The sequence below is a fragment of the Cetorhinus maximus genome, chromosome 18 (genome assembly GCF_964194155.1).
Source record: "Cetorhinus maximus chromosome 18, sCetMax3.hap1.1, whole genome shotgun sequence".
Lineage (NCBI taxonomy): Eukaryota > Metazoa > Chordata > Chondrichthyes > Lamniformes > Cetorhinidae > Cetorhinus > Cetorhinus maximus.
In genome coordinates this window covers 3149457-3168512 of record NC_135896.1, presented here as the reverse complement: position 1 = coordinate 3168512, position 19056 = coordinate 3149457, and the positions used below count along the sequence as shown (strand labels likewise).

General features: G+C 43.7%; 1 protein-coding gene across 3 annotated transcripts in view; it reads right to left on the bottom strand.

Moving 5' to 3' along the window:
• LOC144692875 (transcription factor IIIB 90 kDa subunit-like) overlaps window positions 1–19056 on the bottom strand; it is a 323304-nt gene that overhangs the window by 117981 nt on the left and 186267 nt on the right. For all 3 annotated transcript variants that reach the window (XM_078561956.1, XM_078561957.1, XM_078561958.1), the window contains 4 exons: window positions 13325–13451; window positions 8278–8317; window positions 8017–8109; window positions 3837–4124 (listed from right to left, as the gene is read on the bottom strand). In XM_078561956.1, coding sequence (XP_078418082.1) covers window positions 3837–4124; window positions 8017–8109; window positions 8278–8317; window positions 13325–13451 — 548 coding nt within the window. The remainder of the gene's footprint in view (window positions 1–3836; window positions 4125–8016; window positions 8110–8277; window positions 8318–13324; window positions 13452–19056) is intronic.

The window sequence follows — 19056 nt, the reverse complement described above, 5'->3', positions numbered from 1 at the left end:
GCTGAGTCTGTTCTGCTGGTGGAATAGGACAGGGATGGTGATGGTGTCTGGGACATTACCTGTAAGGTATGTTTCCGTGAGGATGACTATGTCAGGCTGTTGCTTGACTAATCTGTGAGACAACTCTCCCAATTTTGGCATAAACCGCCAGTTATTAGAAAGGAGGACTTTGCAGGGTGACAGGGCTGAGTTTGCTGTTGTTGTTTCCCGTGCCTAGGTCGATGCCGGGTGGTCTGTCCAGTTTAATTCCTTTTTGCTGACTTTTTTTATCAATTTGATACAACTGAGTGGCTTGCTATGACATTTCAGGGGGCAGTTAAGAGTCAACCACATTGCTGTGGATCTGGAGTCAGGTGTAGAGCAGACTGGGTAAGGACAGCAGATTTCCTTCCCTAAAAGGGATTAGTGAACCAGGTGGGTTTTTAATGACAATCGACAATGGTTTCATGGTCATCATTAGACTTTTAATTCCAGATTTTAACTGAATTCAAATTCCACCATCTGCCATGGTGGGATTCGAACCCTGGACCCCAAAGCATGTGTCTGGGCCTCTGAATTACTAGTCCAGTGACAATACCACTACAGCACTGCCTTCCCGATATAGTACCTTTTCACACCTCAGGGCATCCTAAAGTACTTGGCAATCAATGAAGTATTTTTCAAAGTCATTGCCATAATGTAGGAAACACTGCAGCCAATTTGTGCATAGCAAGCTCCCACAAACAGCAAGGTGGTAATGGCCAGATAACCTATTTTTTTTAGTCATGTTGGTTGAGGGATAAATATTGGTTACGACATGCTGAGAATACCCCTGCTTTTTGAAATAATGATTGTGAGATCTTTTACATCCACCTGAAGGGGCAGATGGGGCCTTGGTTTAACATCTCATCTGAAATATGGAACCTCTGATAGTGCAGTACTGAGGGAGTGCTGCACTAAGAGTGCCAGCCTGGCTTAAGTCTCTTGGGCCCACAGCTTTCTCACTCCAGAAGTGAAACTGTTACCAACTGAGTTACCAACCTTTGGATCATAGAATTATTTATTTACTTTTATTTATTTCATGGGATGTGGGCATCGCTGGCAAGGCCAGCATTTGCTGCCCATTCCTAACTGCCCTTGAGCTGAGTGGGCAGTTAAGAGTCAACCACAGTGCTATGGATCTGGAGTCACATGTAGGCCAGACTGGGTAAGGATGACAGATTTCCTCCAGGACATTAGTGAACCAGGTTTATATGACAATCGATGGTGGTTTCACCATTGCTGTGATGGGATTTGAACCCATGCCCCCAAAGCATTAGCCTGGGCCTCTGGATTACCAGCCCAGTGACATTACCACTACACCATGGTCTCCCCGCCAAATGAAGAAAACACTCTTGAGGTAAAGAACTGCAGGGTTCTGAGGGAGGGTGAATTAGAGCTAATCACTTCAGCACACTTTAAGTGAGATATTTAGCTTTTTCTCTTTAGAAAGCCACAACAGAGAAGAGGATGGCCTCAGGCATTGCAGCTGGATCACAACAGAGGCAGCTATGACAACGCTCAAAACATTTATGTTCAGTTCAGTTGTTTGCGGCATCAACAGAACCTCTTCAAATTCCATGGATTAAAATTCATAGCTGGAAGTGATCACAAGTCAATAATCTCATTGAGGAGACCACATGAGCTGGAAGTGCAGAACTTGAAATGGAAAGATTTTGAAGATCACTTACTGCCTTTAAGTTCTCACCCATTTTACATCGGTGAACATTTAATAAATAAATCTTCTCATACAATATAAAGTTGTTGCTTCCCCTGACATTGGTATTCTTGCGATTGTCCTGATGAGTGCAAGACAAAATGTCTTTTATCAGCAATACTCAAATTCTGTACTGCCAGGCGACTATTTAAAAAATAACTTAGGTGCTGCTTGCTGGATAGAGCCAATGTTTCACTCAATAGCTTGGACTGTGTTCAGTAAGCAGTAGCGAAACTAGAATTAGCCTCAGCACCTTGCATGCTGAACTGGGGGCGGAGGAGTGAACAGATCAACTCCATGCACTCGATCATCACCCAGTGCCGACAGTCCATTTTTATTTTTCTTTATTCTTTCATGGGATGTGGACACCACTGGCAAGGCCAGCATTTTTTGCCATTCCTACTTGCCTTTGAGTGGCTTGCTAGGCCATTTCAGTGGGCAGTTAAGAGTCTACCACACTTCTGTCTGTCTGAAGTCACATGTAGGTCAGACCAGCTAAAGACAGCAGATTTCCTTCCCTAAAGGACGTTAGTCAACTAAATGGGTTTTGACAAAGATCGATGGTAGTTAGGGTCTGGCATAGAAAGGGTTAACACGGGACTGGGTATAGTATCATCCACGCTGTGATGTAAAGGAGCACATGACCCGAGTCTAAAGGGCAGTCTTGTACTGGACAGAGACATGTGTAGAGGCAAACATGGAGACAGCTCCAAGCTTAGACCTTATGCTGTATATATGTATATAGTTAATAAACACTTACTGTTAAACTGTACAAGACTTACAGCCTCTTCATGAGACCTACCAAACTAGACACAACATCTTACAACAGTTTTCATGGTCGCTATCACTGAGACCAGCTTGATATTCTGGATTGATTCATTCCACCATCTACCGTGGTAGGGTATGAACCCAGTGTCCCCAGAGCATTAGCCTGGGCCTCTGGGTTACTAGTCCAGTGACAGTACCACAACACCACTCTCTCCCCATCGATGGGGATGTATGTAACTTGGGGGAGAGCAGGGGCCACTCTGCTCTACTGGTCTCAATTAGCCTGCCAAAACTCAAAGTATATCTCACACATGAAAAATGATACTATATATAAAATCTCCAGACGTGAAGCTGAATCTTCCTGCTTTTACTTTACCAATACAATACTTTGAATAGACATGTGTGTAAATATGCACGTGTAGATAAACATACACATAAAATATACACACACACTACTCCCCCTCCCCCCCAAGCCCCAAACTGGGCACAACACAATAGAAACACAATCTTTACCCATTTTTAATTTTGTGTGTTGACCAACAGATACACAGAATATATTACAGCTTAAAAAGAAGCGTTGAAGATATCAGCAAAAAACCACAATATTCCTGTGTTGTACTTTATTAGAGGCATTTTTCTATTTACAACCTGCAAGCTAACACCGCCTAAAATAGATTACAAAGAAACATTGCACAAACACATTAGGGGATTGCCACTGGATCAACTGTCCACGAATATCGATAATAGTAGTATCTGGCTTAAACAATCCCCTTACTGATTTATAATAATATTATTCATAAAGCTCCTTTGATATAGTAAAATGCCCCATGACACTTCATAGGAGCATTATCAAACACATTTGATGCCAAGCCACATAAGGTGATAATAGAAACAGGCAAGCGTAGGTTTGTCAAAGATGTAGGTTTTTAGGGAGGTCTTAAAGGAGAAAAGAGAGACAGAGGGTTTAGGGAGGGAATTCCAGGGCTTAAGGCCTAGATAGCTGATAACACGATTGCCAATGGTGGAGCAATTAAAAATAGGTGTGTAAGGAGCCAGAATTATAAGAGTGCAGAGAACACGCCAGTCACTTGATTCTCAATTTTAAACAATTTAACAAATGGGCAGCATGGCATTGGAGCCCTGGTGCAGAACACAGACTTCTACCCCACCTTCAGATTCACTAGTTCAGCCACAGTGCAGAGAGAGAAGGGGTTGCAACTGCTCAGGGCCTTTTGCGTGACATTACTTTCTACCCAAGTCACCACATAGACACAAGTTTGCAGGCAACACTTTCTTGCTGCATTATACAGTCAGATAAACCAAACACTCTTACCTGACTCAGGTTCATCAGCTGCTATACACTCCTCGATGGACTCCTTCAGGCCAAGGCTGGCAGCTGTTGGGAGGGGGCCTAACAGAGTGGATATGTTGGGGGGTTTGGGCGGAGGCTCCAATTCCTTCTTCTCCTCGGTTTTGTCGTTGTCCTTTGGCCGCTCTTCATTCAGGAAATCATCACAGAAGTCCTTGTTGAGATGGTTTGCGACTGCTGTCAGCTCTTCATCCTCCCCCTCTTCCTCACCTAATCCACTGGAGGTTACTGAGGCTCCGTCATCCAGAGCATCTGGAATACAGTATTAGCCCAGTAAAACACAAAATGGTTCAAGAATGCACAGTGCGTAAATAGCCAACGACTCAGACTACAGAGGCTGCCTCACCTTCACTGCCCCTTTGAAAAATCTAATTTACAAGACAATTTAACTGTGCTTTTGGGTTTCGATTCATATCAACCTCTCGATTAGATTCCAGCTCACTCCCAGGTATCTGCTATTCTATATATAAACCACCAAACACCTTGATTAAATTCCAGCCTGTAACTCAGTCCTGAGTATGTATTATTCAAAATACAAACCACTCATACAGCTCAATTAGATTCCAGCCTGTAACTTACTCTCAGGTACCTGTTATTCTATATATAAATTGCACTGAGCCCCTCGATTAGATCCCAATCTGTATATCAGCTGGGTGTCTGCTATTCAATTCATAAACCACCCAACCTGTAACTCACTCCCAGGTATCTGACATTTGATATATAAACCCATTGAACCCCTTGATTAGATTACAGTCTGCAAATCGAATCCAACTGAGAGGTTTGGATAGTTCATATACAACCTGTACATAAATGACCTTTATTTGTTTGCAATCAACTACAAGTTGACACTCAATAAGCCACAGAAATGACAAGACATTGGTAAATTCTTTGGTGTCATCGGCTTTCAATAACTGCTGATGTAGTCAAAATCAAAATTTATCAAAAATAAAAGAACTCCCAAGATATCAGTATACACCCCATAAAATATACCTCAGAAAAGATAGGAGTGATCACTATAATAAGTCCTGCCTTGCTCAGGTTGGTTTGGGAAGGGGTGGAGAGGGCTGGTGAAGAGAAAAGCACTGTGGACACAAATTATCCTCTCATGTCTCACTGATAAAGGCAAACATTGTAAAAGTGATCTATAAAAACCAAAATAAGCCTCAAGTTTGGAGCTCTGGTCCATGTGGAGTTAGGCAATTCCAATTGATTAAAGGCAGGGTAGGATCCCGACATTAAGGACAGGTTCAGGCTCAGTTATGTTCACAGCAACATCAAACAGCCTGCTGCACTCAATGTCTCAGCTCCTGCTCAAAGAATAACCAGTTGTTTGGGGGTGGTGGGGGGGGGGGAGGAATCAATAACTCAGTGTTGTTAAAATGATTACAACAGATTTTACTGCATGGCATTTTATGAGGCAGATTTAGTGTACAATCAGCACTGGTTCAAGAATACTCCACAGCACTCTTGCATTGTCGCACTGAGGATACTGAACAGAAGCCAAACAAAGCACACGGCACACTCGATTCAGCCTCTCCAAGGGGGATCATCACATCCTCTTTCCAAGCAGCTGTTCATTCAACTCTTCATCTGTCAGCAACATGCGAGTGTCAAACAACTTTAATTAAACTTTTCGTGTTACACAGGCATATTCCTTTCACCCAGTAAGATTATGAAATGGATAAGCTGTGAAGCAGGGAACTTGGAGAGTAAGGACATGTAATCTGTTTTAATCACAGTGAAAAAACATCCATAAAGACAGGTCGAGTGCTCTCAATTAATTTTTCTTGCATTTCGAATATTTTGTTCCAAAACGATCGAGCAGTTTAATTAAACTGATCTGTTTCTCACACAGCACAGGGTTTAATCCTACTGTTGATGACTCCCTCGGCTCTATGGCTATCCATGGGCTTTAGTGGGACACACACTACTCCCTCTCCATTCTTTACATTTCCTATGCTCCACTCTACTCTCCCGAGAGTATCGACTCAGGCTGGAAGATGCTTGTTTCAGCTTTTTAAACGCTAAGTGACAGCTGGAAATTCTTCTGGGTCCTCACTGGCCCTTGTTTTTTTATGTCTGGCCCTCCCAGGAAATTACAATGCTGCGAGGGAGATGGGGGAAAAGGGAAGTATTTAGTTAAGACTACAGCCATCACGGTGTGGGATGGGCTTGGTAAATTAGCTCTACACCTCACTGTCACTTCGCTCATCCCCTCCCACTGGCTTTGATTTGTTACGCTGCTTTTTCAACATCCAATCCTCGACAAGCAGAAACTTCCTCCAACTGAATTATGGGAAGACCAAAGCCACTGGCCGGGATTTTCCGGTCCCTTTGGTGTTGGACTTCATGGTGGGCAGGTGGGGGAAACAATATCGATAACACCAAAAATCGGTTTCACGCCATAGTTAACCCAGTTTGCGATCGTCTGCCAATGGTGGGCTGCGTTTCTCGCAGTCATCAGCTCCAGGATTCGCTAGCAGCACCAGATCACTTTTAGGAGGCTCACGGGCAGGTCTCTACCTACCAGACCAGCCGTAAGGCGGGGGTGGCTTTTCAATGGCTGCAAGGCTAGGGCTTGCTTAGGGAAGGGGGAGAAGCAGCCTCAGGCAAGGGAAGAAGCTGCAGGGCGAGGGCTGTACTGGGGAAGGAGGGTATCCCAGGGTGTGCGTGGGAGCACATGTTGATCTGTGCAAGCAGCCTCAAGATGGTGAGGGCTGAGGAGGCAGCCTCCAGAGAAGGTGAGGCCAGATGGACATGTGAGGGTGTGTGTGTGAGAGAGAGAGTGGTGATGTCCCTTGTGCTGGCAGTGCATGAGATGCCACTGAATGTATAATGGCCTTGTGAGTGTGAGAGTTTAGAGTGATGAGATGGTTGCCGTACCCTGGCAGCACGGATGAGATCATTCATCCTCTTTCTGCACTGGATGGCTGACCTTGTGTGCAGCATTGGCACTGACCACCTCTGCCACCACCTCCCAAGCTGGAGTGGTGAGATTGATGGGCCTCCTGCGGCCAGAGTGAAGGTAGAAGGCATCACAGAGACCTCCATGGTGTCCAGAAGGCGTCCCAGAGATGTGTCATCGAATCTGGGGGCTGCACTCTTCTTGGCTTTTGGGGCCATGTCTTCACCAGAGTAGTCCTGGGCTGCGAGCATTGAGAAGTGTGTGTGCGGCTGCAGTTTAAATATGACATTCTGCATGAGGAAGTGGCGAAGTAACAGCGTGGAAGGCAATTTGGAGGCCGCCCGCCAAGAGACACCTGTGGCTGCATAATTAATGAGGTGGAACGGAGTGATAAGGCAAGAAAACCCGCCATTGCGGCCAGTAGCTAAAATGACTTTTTCCTGCCTGCTACCACACTTCTGTGCAAATCTGGGACGATTCCACCCATTGCCTTTGGTCCCTGCCATAATGTGTCTCTCAGAAATATCGGAATCAATTGCTTTTTGAAGTGTAGTCACTGCTGCTGTTCTGTAAAATTAGCAGCGAAAATATACACAGCAAGATCCCACAATGGGATTAATGGCCAGTTATTCTGTTTCTGGTGGTGGTAACTGGATACAGGGGCAGCACCCTGTATTTTTTTTTCAAATAATGCCATGGGATCTTGATCATCTACCCTACCCACTGGGACAGTCAGAGAGGACCTCATCCAAAGGACAGCACTTCTGACAAAGCCACACACTCTCAACACTGGTGTTAGCCTCAATTACACTCCTGGAATGGAGCTTCACCCATGATCAACGCAGAGCAGCGACCTATTTAAAAACTGTGAGCCGGAGCAATAATATTTACTGACTTTTTCCCCTTCTTGAGGCCAGTGTCACTGCAGGTCAATCACAGAGGTCCCCACGCTATTCCTGCCTTGCAGTGACCCAGCAACTCAACACGGGACAGGCAGAAATGTTGCAACAAGTGTCAGCGGTCTAATGCCGAAGGTTGCTTGTGAGTGAGTATGGGATTAGGGCAGAATTAGGACTAGCTGTGATGCTCTACATCCTACAGTGTCATGAAGATTTGTCACTTTGGTGATGTGATGGAATGCTGCCTATATTCATGGTAATTTGTACACAAACGTTTTATCATTAATGTAAAGTTAGCCCCCTCACCACCTCCAGAAAAGAGCAAGTTATGTATACAAACCTCCTTTAGCATATGTAGCATATGCTCCTCGATACCTTGGTCGAGTGATCTCCAGCTCCGTCTCAATCTCATCTTGGTAACTTGCTATTTCACCTGCAAAGTGTAAACATAATTTTTCTTTTTAAGACACATACTATAAACAAAAACCTATTACTGACCAGCGATGAAGTTAAAACTCTTCAAAGCTGGGGCGGAAGGGTGGGGGTGGGGGCATCGATGAAAGAGAGAGAGCGAGCAAGAGAGGAAGGAATGTTCAATTACCTTCAAAATCCACCAATTTTTTGGCGAGTTCCTGCTCCAGCTGAAATGAAATAAAAATTACTTTTCACATAATCAGTATCTTCTGCAAATAATTTATCAGACTCGTGTACATATTCCAGGCTGACACTTCCAGTGCTATACAGAGGGAGTATCACACCATTGAAGGTGTGATCTTTTTGATGAGATATTAAACCAAAATCCTGTCTGCCATCTCAGGTAAAAGATCCCATGACACTACTTTGAAGAGGAGCAGGAGAGGTATCCCCAAGGCCCTGGTCAATATTTATTCCTTAATCAATGTCACCCAACCAGGTTATAGAACAAGAACAAAGAACAGTGCAGCACAGGAACAGGCCCTTCGGCCCTCCAAGCCTGCGCCGATCATATTGCCCGTCAACTAAAACATTTTGCACTTCCGGGATCCATATCTCTCTATTCCCATCCTATTCATGTATTTGTCAAGCTGCCTCTTAAACACCACTATCGTACCTGCTTCCACCACCTCCTCTGGCAGCGAATTCCAGACATTCACTACCCTCTGCGTAAAAAACTTGCCCCGCACATCTCCTCTATAGTTTTCTCCTCTCACCTTAAATCTATGTCCCCTAGTAATTGACTCTTCCACCCTGGGAAAAAGCTTCTATCTACTCTGTCCATGCCACTCATAATTTTGTAAACTTCTATCAAGTCGCCCCTCAATCTCCGTCGCTCTAGTGAGAACAATCCGAGTTTCTCCAACCTCTCCTCATAGCTAATAACCTCCAGACCAGGCAGCATCCTGGTAAACCTCCTCTGCACCCTCTCCAAAGCCTCCATATCCTTCTGGTAATGTGGTGACCAGAATTGCACGCAATATTCCAAGTGTGGCCTAACCAAGGTTCTATACAGCTGCAGCATGATTTCCCAGCTTTTATACTCAATACCCCTGCCAATGAAGGCAAGCATGCCATATGCCTTCCTGACTACCTTATCCACCTGCGTTGCCACTTTGTGACCTGTGGACCTGTACACCCAGATCCCTCTGCCCGTCAATGCACTTAAGGGTTCTGTCATTTACTGTATAATTCCTAACTGTATTAGACCTTCCAAAATGCATTACCTCGCATTTGTCCGGATTAAACTCCATCTGCCATTTCTCCGCCCAAGTCTCCAACCGATCTATATCCCGTTGTATCCTTTGACAATCCTCTTCACTATCTGCAACTCCTCCAACCTTAGTGTCGTCTGCAAACTTACTAATTAGCCCAGTTACATTTTCCTCCAAATCATTTATGTATACTACAAACAGCAAAGGTCCCAGCACTGATCCCTGCGGAACACCACTAGTCACAGCTCTCCATTCAGAAAAGCACCCTTCCACTGCTACCCTCTGTCTTCTATGACCAAGCCAATTCTGTATCCATCTTGCCAGCTCACCTCTGATCCCGTGCGACTTTACCTTCTGTACCAGTCTGCCATGAGGGACCTTGTCAAAGGCTTTACTGAAATCCATGTATATAACATCCACTGCCCTTCCATCGTTGATTATCTGGTTATCTGGTCAGTTAGCTCATTGCTGTTTGTGGGAGCTTGCTGTACACAAAATTGGCCCCCGCACTGCTTACAACAGTGACTGCACTTCAAAGGTATTTCATTGCTTGTGAAATGCTTTGGGATGTCCTGAGGTGGCAAAAGGCGTTATAGAAATGCAAGTCTTTCTTTCTCTATCTTTCTACCAGCGAAGCCATCTAGGAGCTAAGTGAGGGGGAGAGAACCAGAGAACCTCTCAAAACGTTTCAACTTTCTCATCATTATTTAGGAAAAAAAATCATCCCTTGTCATGTTTCGAGCTCAGTTGCCTGTCAAGTTAGGAAGTTTCATCGTGTGGTTATACCAGGCTACATGTCATCGAGAAACCACAGCTTATTCACTTAATCCGAAAGTAAACTTTAGGAGGTATGCTTGCATGTATTTTTAAAAAGATAATCATTTCAATAGAAAAGCACCTTTGATGATTTTCCATATCAGGTCTTTACTATAATTGATCCAGAAGGCAGACAGATAGGGAGGTGTTTGTGCACATGTGTGCATCTATTTCTGATCCATGTGTTGATATTTTGTTTTTAAATTAAAAAGTAAAGCCTCCCTGATGGTGAAGCCCATGATACGATACCGAGTCTAACAGGCTAGGAAGGTTTATCCCAGACAGGCTGATCTGATCAGGAGAGATGAGTCAGGATGGTGTTATGCCTCTGTGAAAATGTATTTTTAAAAAATATATTTTGGGGTATATAGTGTTATTCTGTAAAGAAGGCTGGAGGTCTGGGTGTGTGTATAACTTAATTAAGCTGGGCAAGGGTTTGATAGGAGTCAGGTTGGCTGGGTTTTGGAAACACGAAAAGGGTAGCGGTGTAAATTGAGGCACAAGTAAACATGTTAGATCTAACTTTTGCATTTTTAGATAAGTTGAGAGGTTGTTTGAATTTCAAAGGAGAGTCAGAGGTAACAAGGAAAAGGTTTGCATCTTGCAGGAGTCCATAGCTAAATAGTAGTGGGGATATTATATTTTTATTGACCCAAAAGCAAAGACAAGATGGAACCATGAAAGATCGTACATTTGGAAGAGTTTGAGTTTCAAAGGGGTGTGAGAACAATGGGACTGAGATGAAAGGGAAAAAATGTATATTAGAGTTGCTGTGGATAGCTGGTTTTTAGCTACTGAGCTGGAGAGGCGGCTGTATATCTGTTAAGCTGGAGATGGCTGGAGCTGTCTGAGCTGTTGAGAAGTCTTAGGCTGTAGCAAGCAGTTTTATTCTGAAGTGGATTCCGTACCATAAAGTGGAAGAGGGTAAAGGTCACGTGGTACACCTTTATTGAAGCTACAGCAGCTTGCCTTGTGTAATATTACTGTATATTTCATATTTAAACATCTGTAAGGGAGTATTGTCTGGAAGGTGTTTACTTGTGGGTTTGACCAAGTAGAGTGTTTTTGGATGGATGTTTTGTAAGATTAACTGTAAATGTGTAACTGTAATCTTGTGGGTTAAGGTTTCTTTTCTTTCTTGTTAATAAAACTTTTAGGTTTTTAAAAATTAAAAGTAAAAGTGTTACTGGACCTCTTACTGCTGAGATTGGTACATCATCTTCTCGTTAACAGAATACAAAAAAGGGTTGTGGCCCGCAAGACAAGTTTCCCTCTGGACTTAGTTTGCGTAGCAACCAACACCGGCTGTGGTCATAACACGTCATCAACTCAGGACTAAGTGGAGAGACTTAGAGAAGCTGGGGTTGTTCTCTTTAGAGCAGAAAAGGTTAAGGGGAGGTTTAATACACGTGTCCAAAGTTATGAGGGATTTGATAGAATAAATAAGGAAAATAGTCATTTGGTAGCGCAGAAATTGAGTATTGTTGAAAAAAGCGACATGTCAAAGCTTTTCGTCTTGCACTTATCAGGACAATTTGCAAGAATGCCAATATAAGGGGTTAACAACAATTTATACTGTATGTGAAGAGAGAGATGATTGGTTGGCAAGTGGAGTCTGATTGGCAGAGGCGTTGCCATGGAGAATGCACCAGTGATGACTGACAGTTGACTGCCAAGCATTGTTTGAAATTTAAACCAGGCAGCTTGACTCTGATTTTCCAGGGCAACGCCTTGACCAATGAGTCAGTGAATGGCTGTCACTTACTTTGTTTAGCTGAAACAGGCACAATGTGTGTACGTATTCCTTCTGTCTGCAAAGAACAGGGCCCTGTGTATTAATATATGTAGCTTCCAGTACACGCAAATGCGCCACACTGCGAGCCCGACTGACAATCTTAAACTGGTTGTCAGCGTAATTCTTAGCACACTGAGGATTATTTAGCAAATGTTGTCCAATCGCGGAATCACATCTAATTTTGGACACTGTGTTTTGAGTTTTGCAAGCACGGGCTGGTTGGGTACGGTCTGTACCCTGCCCATTGTGAAGAGCGGCTGGGACAGGCTGTTTGATACGATCCACCAGTCTTTGGGATGTACAGCCTACATAGCTAGCATCACACTGGCACTGAAATTCATACACTACATTACTCATTGTGTGATAGGCAGAACATCTTTTTTGGCTTGACGACAGCATCCTGTTAGTGGCGAATGCCACTCGTGTTGTTACTGCATAGTAGCAGCGTGAAACAGCTAGCTTCACCTGTTGGTTAAATTTTTGAGATACCTTTGCCCTTCCAGGGTAATCTGAGGTAGACTGGGCACTTTTCAGGGTCATCAGTGACCATCACTGGTGCATTCTTCAGAGTCCACTTGCCAACCAAGCAGCACTGTCTTCACATGCAGTACAAACTGTTACTTTCCCCTTATATTGGTATTCTTGTAGTGTCCTGATGAGTGCAAGGCAAAAAGCTTTGACATGTCTCTTTTTCTCAGCAATGAATAAGGAGAAACGGTTTCCAGCAGCAAGAGGGTTGGAGATAAGAGGACGCAGATTTAAGATCATCTGCAAAAGTATTAGGGGAAGTAAGGATATTTTACATAGGATATATACGGCACAGAAACAGGCCATTCCATGCCGATTTCATATGCAACAACTTGTCATGATCTGGATTCTGTTGCCTGACAGGGTGGTGGGAAGCAGATTCAATAGTAACTTTCAAAAGAGAATTGAATAAATGCTTGAAAAAGGAAAAATTTGCAGGGTTATGGGAAAGAACGGGGGGAGTAGATCTAACTTGACAGCTGTTTCATAGAGGCAGCATGGGAAAAATGGGCTGTCAGGGATTATCTTAAAACATCTGCAGAAAAGTCTGGTGTTGATGTTAGATGAAGTGTTGACCAGACTTGGCTGAGCTATGGTGGCCCTGTGATTGAACAGCTCACACACAAAGAAAGGCACTTGGGCGAGATACTTGAGGAGAATTGATTGCTGGGGAACCATACCCCACCAAGGGCCAGCATCTTCAGCAATGAGGTGAAGGAAAGTTGTAAGATTGGAGAAGGAATTAAAAATAAGTTTGTCAAAGACACCACTCTAGTGTCCTGCTGCATGTCCCTGGGCCTACCAATTATTGACAAGGTTACCTGTTGTAGTCTAATCTTTCTTTTCCCCGCTGTGAATGAAGGTGGGTCACACTCTTCCTCCAAATCGATCTTCATAAACTCATCGATTGTTAACTGGCTAGTTGGCGTTTCTTCAAATTCATTCAGCCTACAACACAAGTCAAGAAAACCTAGCTGAAAGGGATTCAAGTGATTCGTAATTACATACAGCACATCTAAACATTGACATCAGGGAAGTCAACTCAAACCAACATGGATTTCTGCAAAAGAACGCTACACAATCACGGTGAAAATTCTGTAACTATCATTTACTCTAAATTGCAAGCTACCAACAGCTGCAAAGTTAACCTGTTAAATTGCCAAGTTAATAAGAGCCATCCATGCCTTTCAATGAGGGTAGCAGTAACTGCCTCATACCCCTCAGTAATGAGCAGGTGATAATTTGACACCCTGTGAGATATCTGCGCTCCTCTAATTCTGCCCTCTTGCACATCCCCAATTCTAAATGATCTATCACTGATGGTCAGACCTTTAGTTGCCTTAAGTCCTCAAGCTTTGGAATTCCCTCCCCATCATGGGGAGGCAGTGGCACAGTGGTATTGTCACTGGACTAGTATTCCAGGGTTCCAATCCCAGCACGGCAGATGGTGAAATTTGAATTCAATAAAATAAATTTGGAATTAAAAGTCTAATGACGACCATGAAACCATTGCCGACTGTTGTAAAAAAAAAACCCATCTAGTTCACTAATGTCCTTTATGGAAGGAAATCTGCCATCCTTACCTGATCTGGCCTACATGTGACTCTAGACCCACAGCAATGTGGTTGACTCTTTAAACGAGGGCAGTTAGGGGTGGGCAATAAATGCTGGCCTAGCCAGCGATGCCCACATCCCATGAATGAATAAAAAAAACATCTTCCTCTCTACCTCACTTGCTTCCTTTAAGACACTCCTTAAAACTTTCCTCTTTAACCAAGCTTTTGGTTATCTAACTAATATCCCATGATGTGACTTTGTTTTATGATGCTCCTGTGAACCACCTTGGGACGTTTCATTATGTTAAAGGCACTCTATAAATATAAGTTGTTGTTGCTGCACAATGCACTGCTGAGCGGGAGTGTAGCTGATCCTCTCTTGCCCCTCCACCACCCTCTTCACTGCTTGTGATGAGTGGGGGAGTCTCAGCATTTGCTACACCACACTCCTGCTGAGAAGGGAAAAATCGAGGGCTGTAGTGATATTGTTAATTATAGTTTGTTTTCCAAGGCAAACTTAAAGAACTTAGTACCCTTAAGGAAAGAGATCACCAGGTGAAGAAGAGGCTGGAAGAGTCCATGATGTAATAACCATACACAGACCAAATGGAACAGGCCTGATGGAGTGAACAACTCTCCCTCTCGTTACAGATTGCTGCTTCACAGCTCAAGCATGCAGTAACATCCGGACTGACTGTTTGAAGTGGGAGGAATGTGGATATAGGAAACAAAAGAAAAAATCTGCAGGATTATCGGGAAAGAGCAAAGGAACTAATTGAAGGGGTCTTTCAAAGAGTGAGCACAAGCAGGATAGCCTCCAATGCTGTACGACTTTTTTTAAAAATTCATCTTACGGGTTGTGGGCATCGTTGGCTAGGCCAGCATTTATTGCCCATCCCTAATTGTCCTTGAGAAGGTATGAATTTAGACAGTATCCCATTCCTGGATGCACACTAGTACTGATATTAGGATTTGTCTCAATGAAGAATGTAAACACAACTACATTTGGAACATTGAAATAAAACTAGATATCCACACATCATCACTTGATTACTTCTAAAATATTGGCCAGGATTTTACAGCCCCTTCTGCCCAGTGGGATATTACAGTCCCACCAAACTGAATGGAGATTTAAATAGCTCACCACATCCACCAGGGGGAGACACGTTGCGGCAGGGCCATAAAATCTTGGCCATTAAGTGCTGCAAACATATTTCTGGGCAATGGATGCTTTTCTCTCAAGGTTAAATGGGTGGAAGAGTATTCATGGAACAGTAAAATCAGGTTTAATATCCCAAATGTCCTTTTCAACACTGCTTTCTTATATTCCCACATTCATATGCAGACCTGATTGGGGATTCCCCTTCATCATGGTTGACAGGGCCCTGAATGGTGGCCATTCCATTTCCCACACCTCTGCTCTCACCCCTTCCCCCTCCTCCACCCCAGGCAACGAAAGGGTTCCTCTTGTCCTCCTCTGCAATCTCACCAGACTCCTCATTCAATGGATCATCCTCCGCCACTTCCACCATCACCAAACACATCATCTCCTCCCCTCCCCTTTCAGCATTCCGAAGGGACTGTTCCCTCTGGGGCACTCCTTCCCTCCCACAGCACCTCCCCATGCAAGAATAGGAGATGCAAAAGCTGCCTATTGTCTCCTCCCTTCCTGCCATCCAGGTGAAACAGTGATTTACTAGTACGCATATCAAGCTAGTATACCATATTCACTGCTCACATTGTAGACCCCACTACATTGGGAAGACCAAATACAGATACAATTTGCAGACGGCCGCTGTTCAGTCCACAAGTGTGACCTGAAGCTCCTGGTCGCTTGTCCTTTTAACTATCTGCCCCACTCAGACTTCTGAGTCTCCAACCTCCTAAGCCAGATCAACGAAGCTCAGCAGAAGCTTGAAGAACAGCTGCTCCTCTTTTGACCAGGCACTTTACAGCCTTCTAGACTCGAGTTCAACAATTTCAGATTATAATTCCTACTCTTTAGGATGGCAGCTGTTGGTAATGATTCTGCTTTTCCCATTTACAACTCTCCTCTAGACACTTCTTTTGTTTCTTTACTTGTCCCATTATCACCTCTTTTTGCCTTGCTCCCTTTTGTCATTTAATCTCTCCTACCTTCCACTTCTTTTTTTATTTCTCCCCCTCCCCTCCCATCTTTTCCTCCTGGCTTCAAAACTGTTACATCTCCAAGCACTCCCAGTTCTGATCTGAACCATTAACACGATTTCTCTCTCCACAGATGCTGCCAGCCCTGCCGAGTATTTGCAGCACCTTTGGTTTTTATCTCAGATTTCCAACATGTGCAGTACTTTGCTTGAGTTAATCCCCCGTGTCCTGGCCAATATTTAGTCCTCAACCAACATTCCTAATAAAAACGGATGATCTGCTGATTACTACATTGTTGTTTGTGGGAGTTTGTTGTTCATAAATTGCCTGCCGTTTCTCAGCATTACAATAGCAACTACACTTCGAAAGTAGTTCACTGACTGTTAAAGTGTTGTGGGATACCCTGAGGCCATGAAAGGAGATACAGAAATACATGTCTGGCTTTTTTTCCCCAAAAGGACAGGTGACCAAAAGCTCAATCAAAGAGGCAGTAGGCTTTAAGAAATGTCTTGTTTTAAAAACACTCATGCAAATGAAGTCAGGCTTGCGAGCGGAGCAAGGCCACATCTCACAAGACTCATGTAGAATATTAGCAAAAGGCACAGAGAACAGCGAGAGTGGATCAAAAATCACTACGTTCAAAGCTGAAATTTATTTCAGATAATTTTAATGAGGCCTCAACAGAATGCTTCCCTCTGTCATTTTTTCACTGTGTTAACACCAACCTTGGCAAATGGCATTTCTACAGGTCATGAACCCACGATATATTCCTTTCTCTATCTGCTTTACAACCACTGTAAACTCTGCCAAGCAAGCTTGGAGGAATCTGATGTGCTAAATTTGGATCATAGAGCCCCATAAACTGTACCATGTTAGTTCAACCTCCACATAGTCCTGATAAGAAGCCTCAAACAAATAATGTATTGAAAAAAATTCCCCTGTACAAATTCTCCTTTTATATTCTACATCCTAAATGCTTGAAAATGAGCATTTTAGAAACTCCTCAACTCCAATCTAATACTCCTTTCTAGCCTACCAGGACAAACATGCATTTTTTTCAAAAAAAACTTATTTGCAAGCTTTGGCTCAGTGATAACACACACTACTCTCGGGTTTCTGGATTCCAGCCTCACCCCAGGGTTTAAGGGCATTATCTAGGCAGTCATTCCAGTGCAGTGCTGCATTGTCAGAGGTGCCATCTTTTACATGAGGCCTCACCTCCTTGTATGAGTGAATGTAAAAGATCAAGTGATCTCATGGCAGTATTCAAAGAGGAAGAGAAAGCTCTCCTGCTGTCCCAACCAACATTCATCCCTCAGCCAGCACCACTGAGAACAACTGCAAATGTCACGCCATTATTTAAGTGGAGGGGGAAAACCTGCTCATTACATCCTGTCAGTATAGTGTAGCAGAGACAGTGACTGTCACAAATAACAGCTGATCAGAGGGAGTTGGTATGGATTTGTGAAGGGTAGATCAGGTTTGACTAAACTGTAAACATACTCCTAAGGAGGTCACAAGCACACTGGATAGGGGAAGGTCAATGGGTGTTGCCTGAATGGACCTCCAGGAGACATTCGATAAGGTTCCTTACAAGGAATTACAAACAGGATGAAAGAACACGGAATTGGGAGGAAAATTTGTGACATGCATTGGAAATTGGTTGGGAGGCAGGAAAAATACTTTGATTGATAGGAGGGGGTACGTGGTGGTCCCCAGGGAGTTTTCTGAGGTCTGTTTTTCACCATTTACATGAAAGACTTGGATGAAAGAATAGGGAGTTGTATATCCACGTTTGCAAATGATACTAAGTTAAGGTGGTACAGTAATTTGACAGCAGGAAGTTGCAAAGAAAAATAGACTAAGTGAGTAGATAGAAGTAGCCTATGTAGTCCAATGTAGGGGAAAGTCTGAGGCCATTCACTTTGAATCAGAGGAGGATAACTCATATTAGTTTCTTAATGGGGAGAGACTATAAGAGCTGTGCAGGAGCAAAGGGATTGAGGTGGCCATGCACACAGACCACTGGTGCACAGATACCAGAAGCAATTAAAAAGTTCAATGGCATGTTGGTCTTTTTCTCAAGTATAAAAGGGAGGGAGTGCTTCAGTTGTAGAGAGCATTGGTCACTTCCCACCTGGAGTAACTGTGCTCAGGAATGATGGGATGGCCTTAGAGGGCTGCAGCATAAGAACAAAAGAACTAGGAGCAGGAATAGGCAATTCAGCCCCTCGAGCCTGCCCTGCCATTCATTACGATCATGGCTGATCTCATTTCGGCCTCAACTGCAATTTCCCGCCCTCTCCCCATAACCTTTCAACCCGTTACTAATTAAAAATCTGTCTATCTCATAGATTCACCAGAATAATACCAGGGCTAAAAGAGTGAAATTATTAGGACAGCTTGGGGTTTGTTTCTTCAATTTAAGAATGCTGACGGGAAAGGAAAAAACTTGGTATTTAAACAGCGCCTCACAACATCCTAAAGCACTTAAATATGATAAAATGGAGTCGAAAGGGTAGATACAGAGGAACTATTTCTTCATGTATCCATATGGATTGCAGCGGTTCAAGAAGGCAGCTCACCACCCCTTTCTCATGGGCAACCAGGGATGGTCAATAAAGGCTGGCCTAGCTAGTGACAGACACATTCCATGGACGAATAAAACAAAAAACGTGGCGGAATCCAGAACAAGGAGGCATCATCTTAAAATTAGAGCTGGACAATGTCGGAATGAAAATCAGGAAGCAATCTTCACACAAAAGAGGAGTGGAACTCGAGAACACTCTTCCTCAAAAGGCTGTGGATGCTGGAGGTCAACTGGAGCTTTCAAAACCGGGATCAATAAGTTTTTGTTAAGCAGGGGTGTA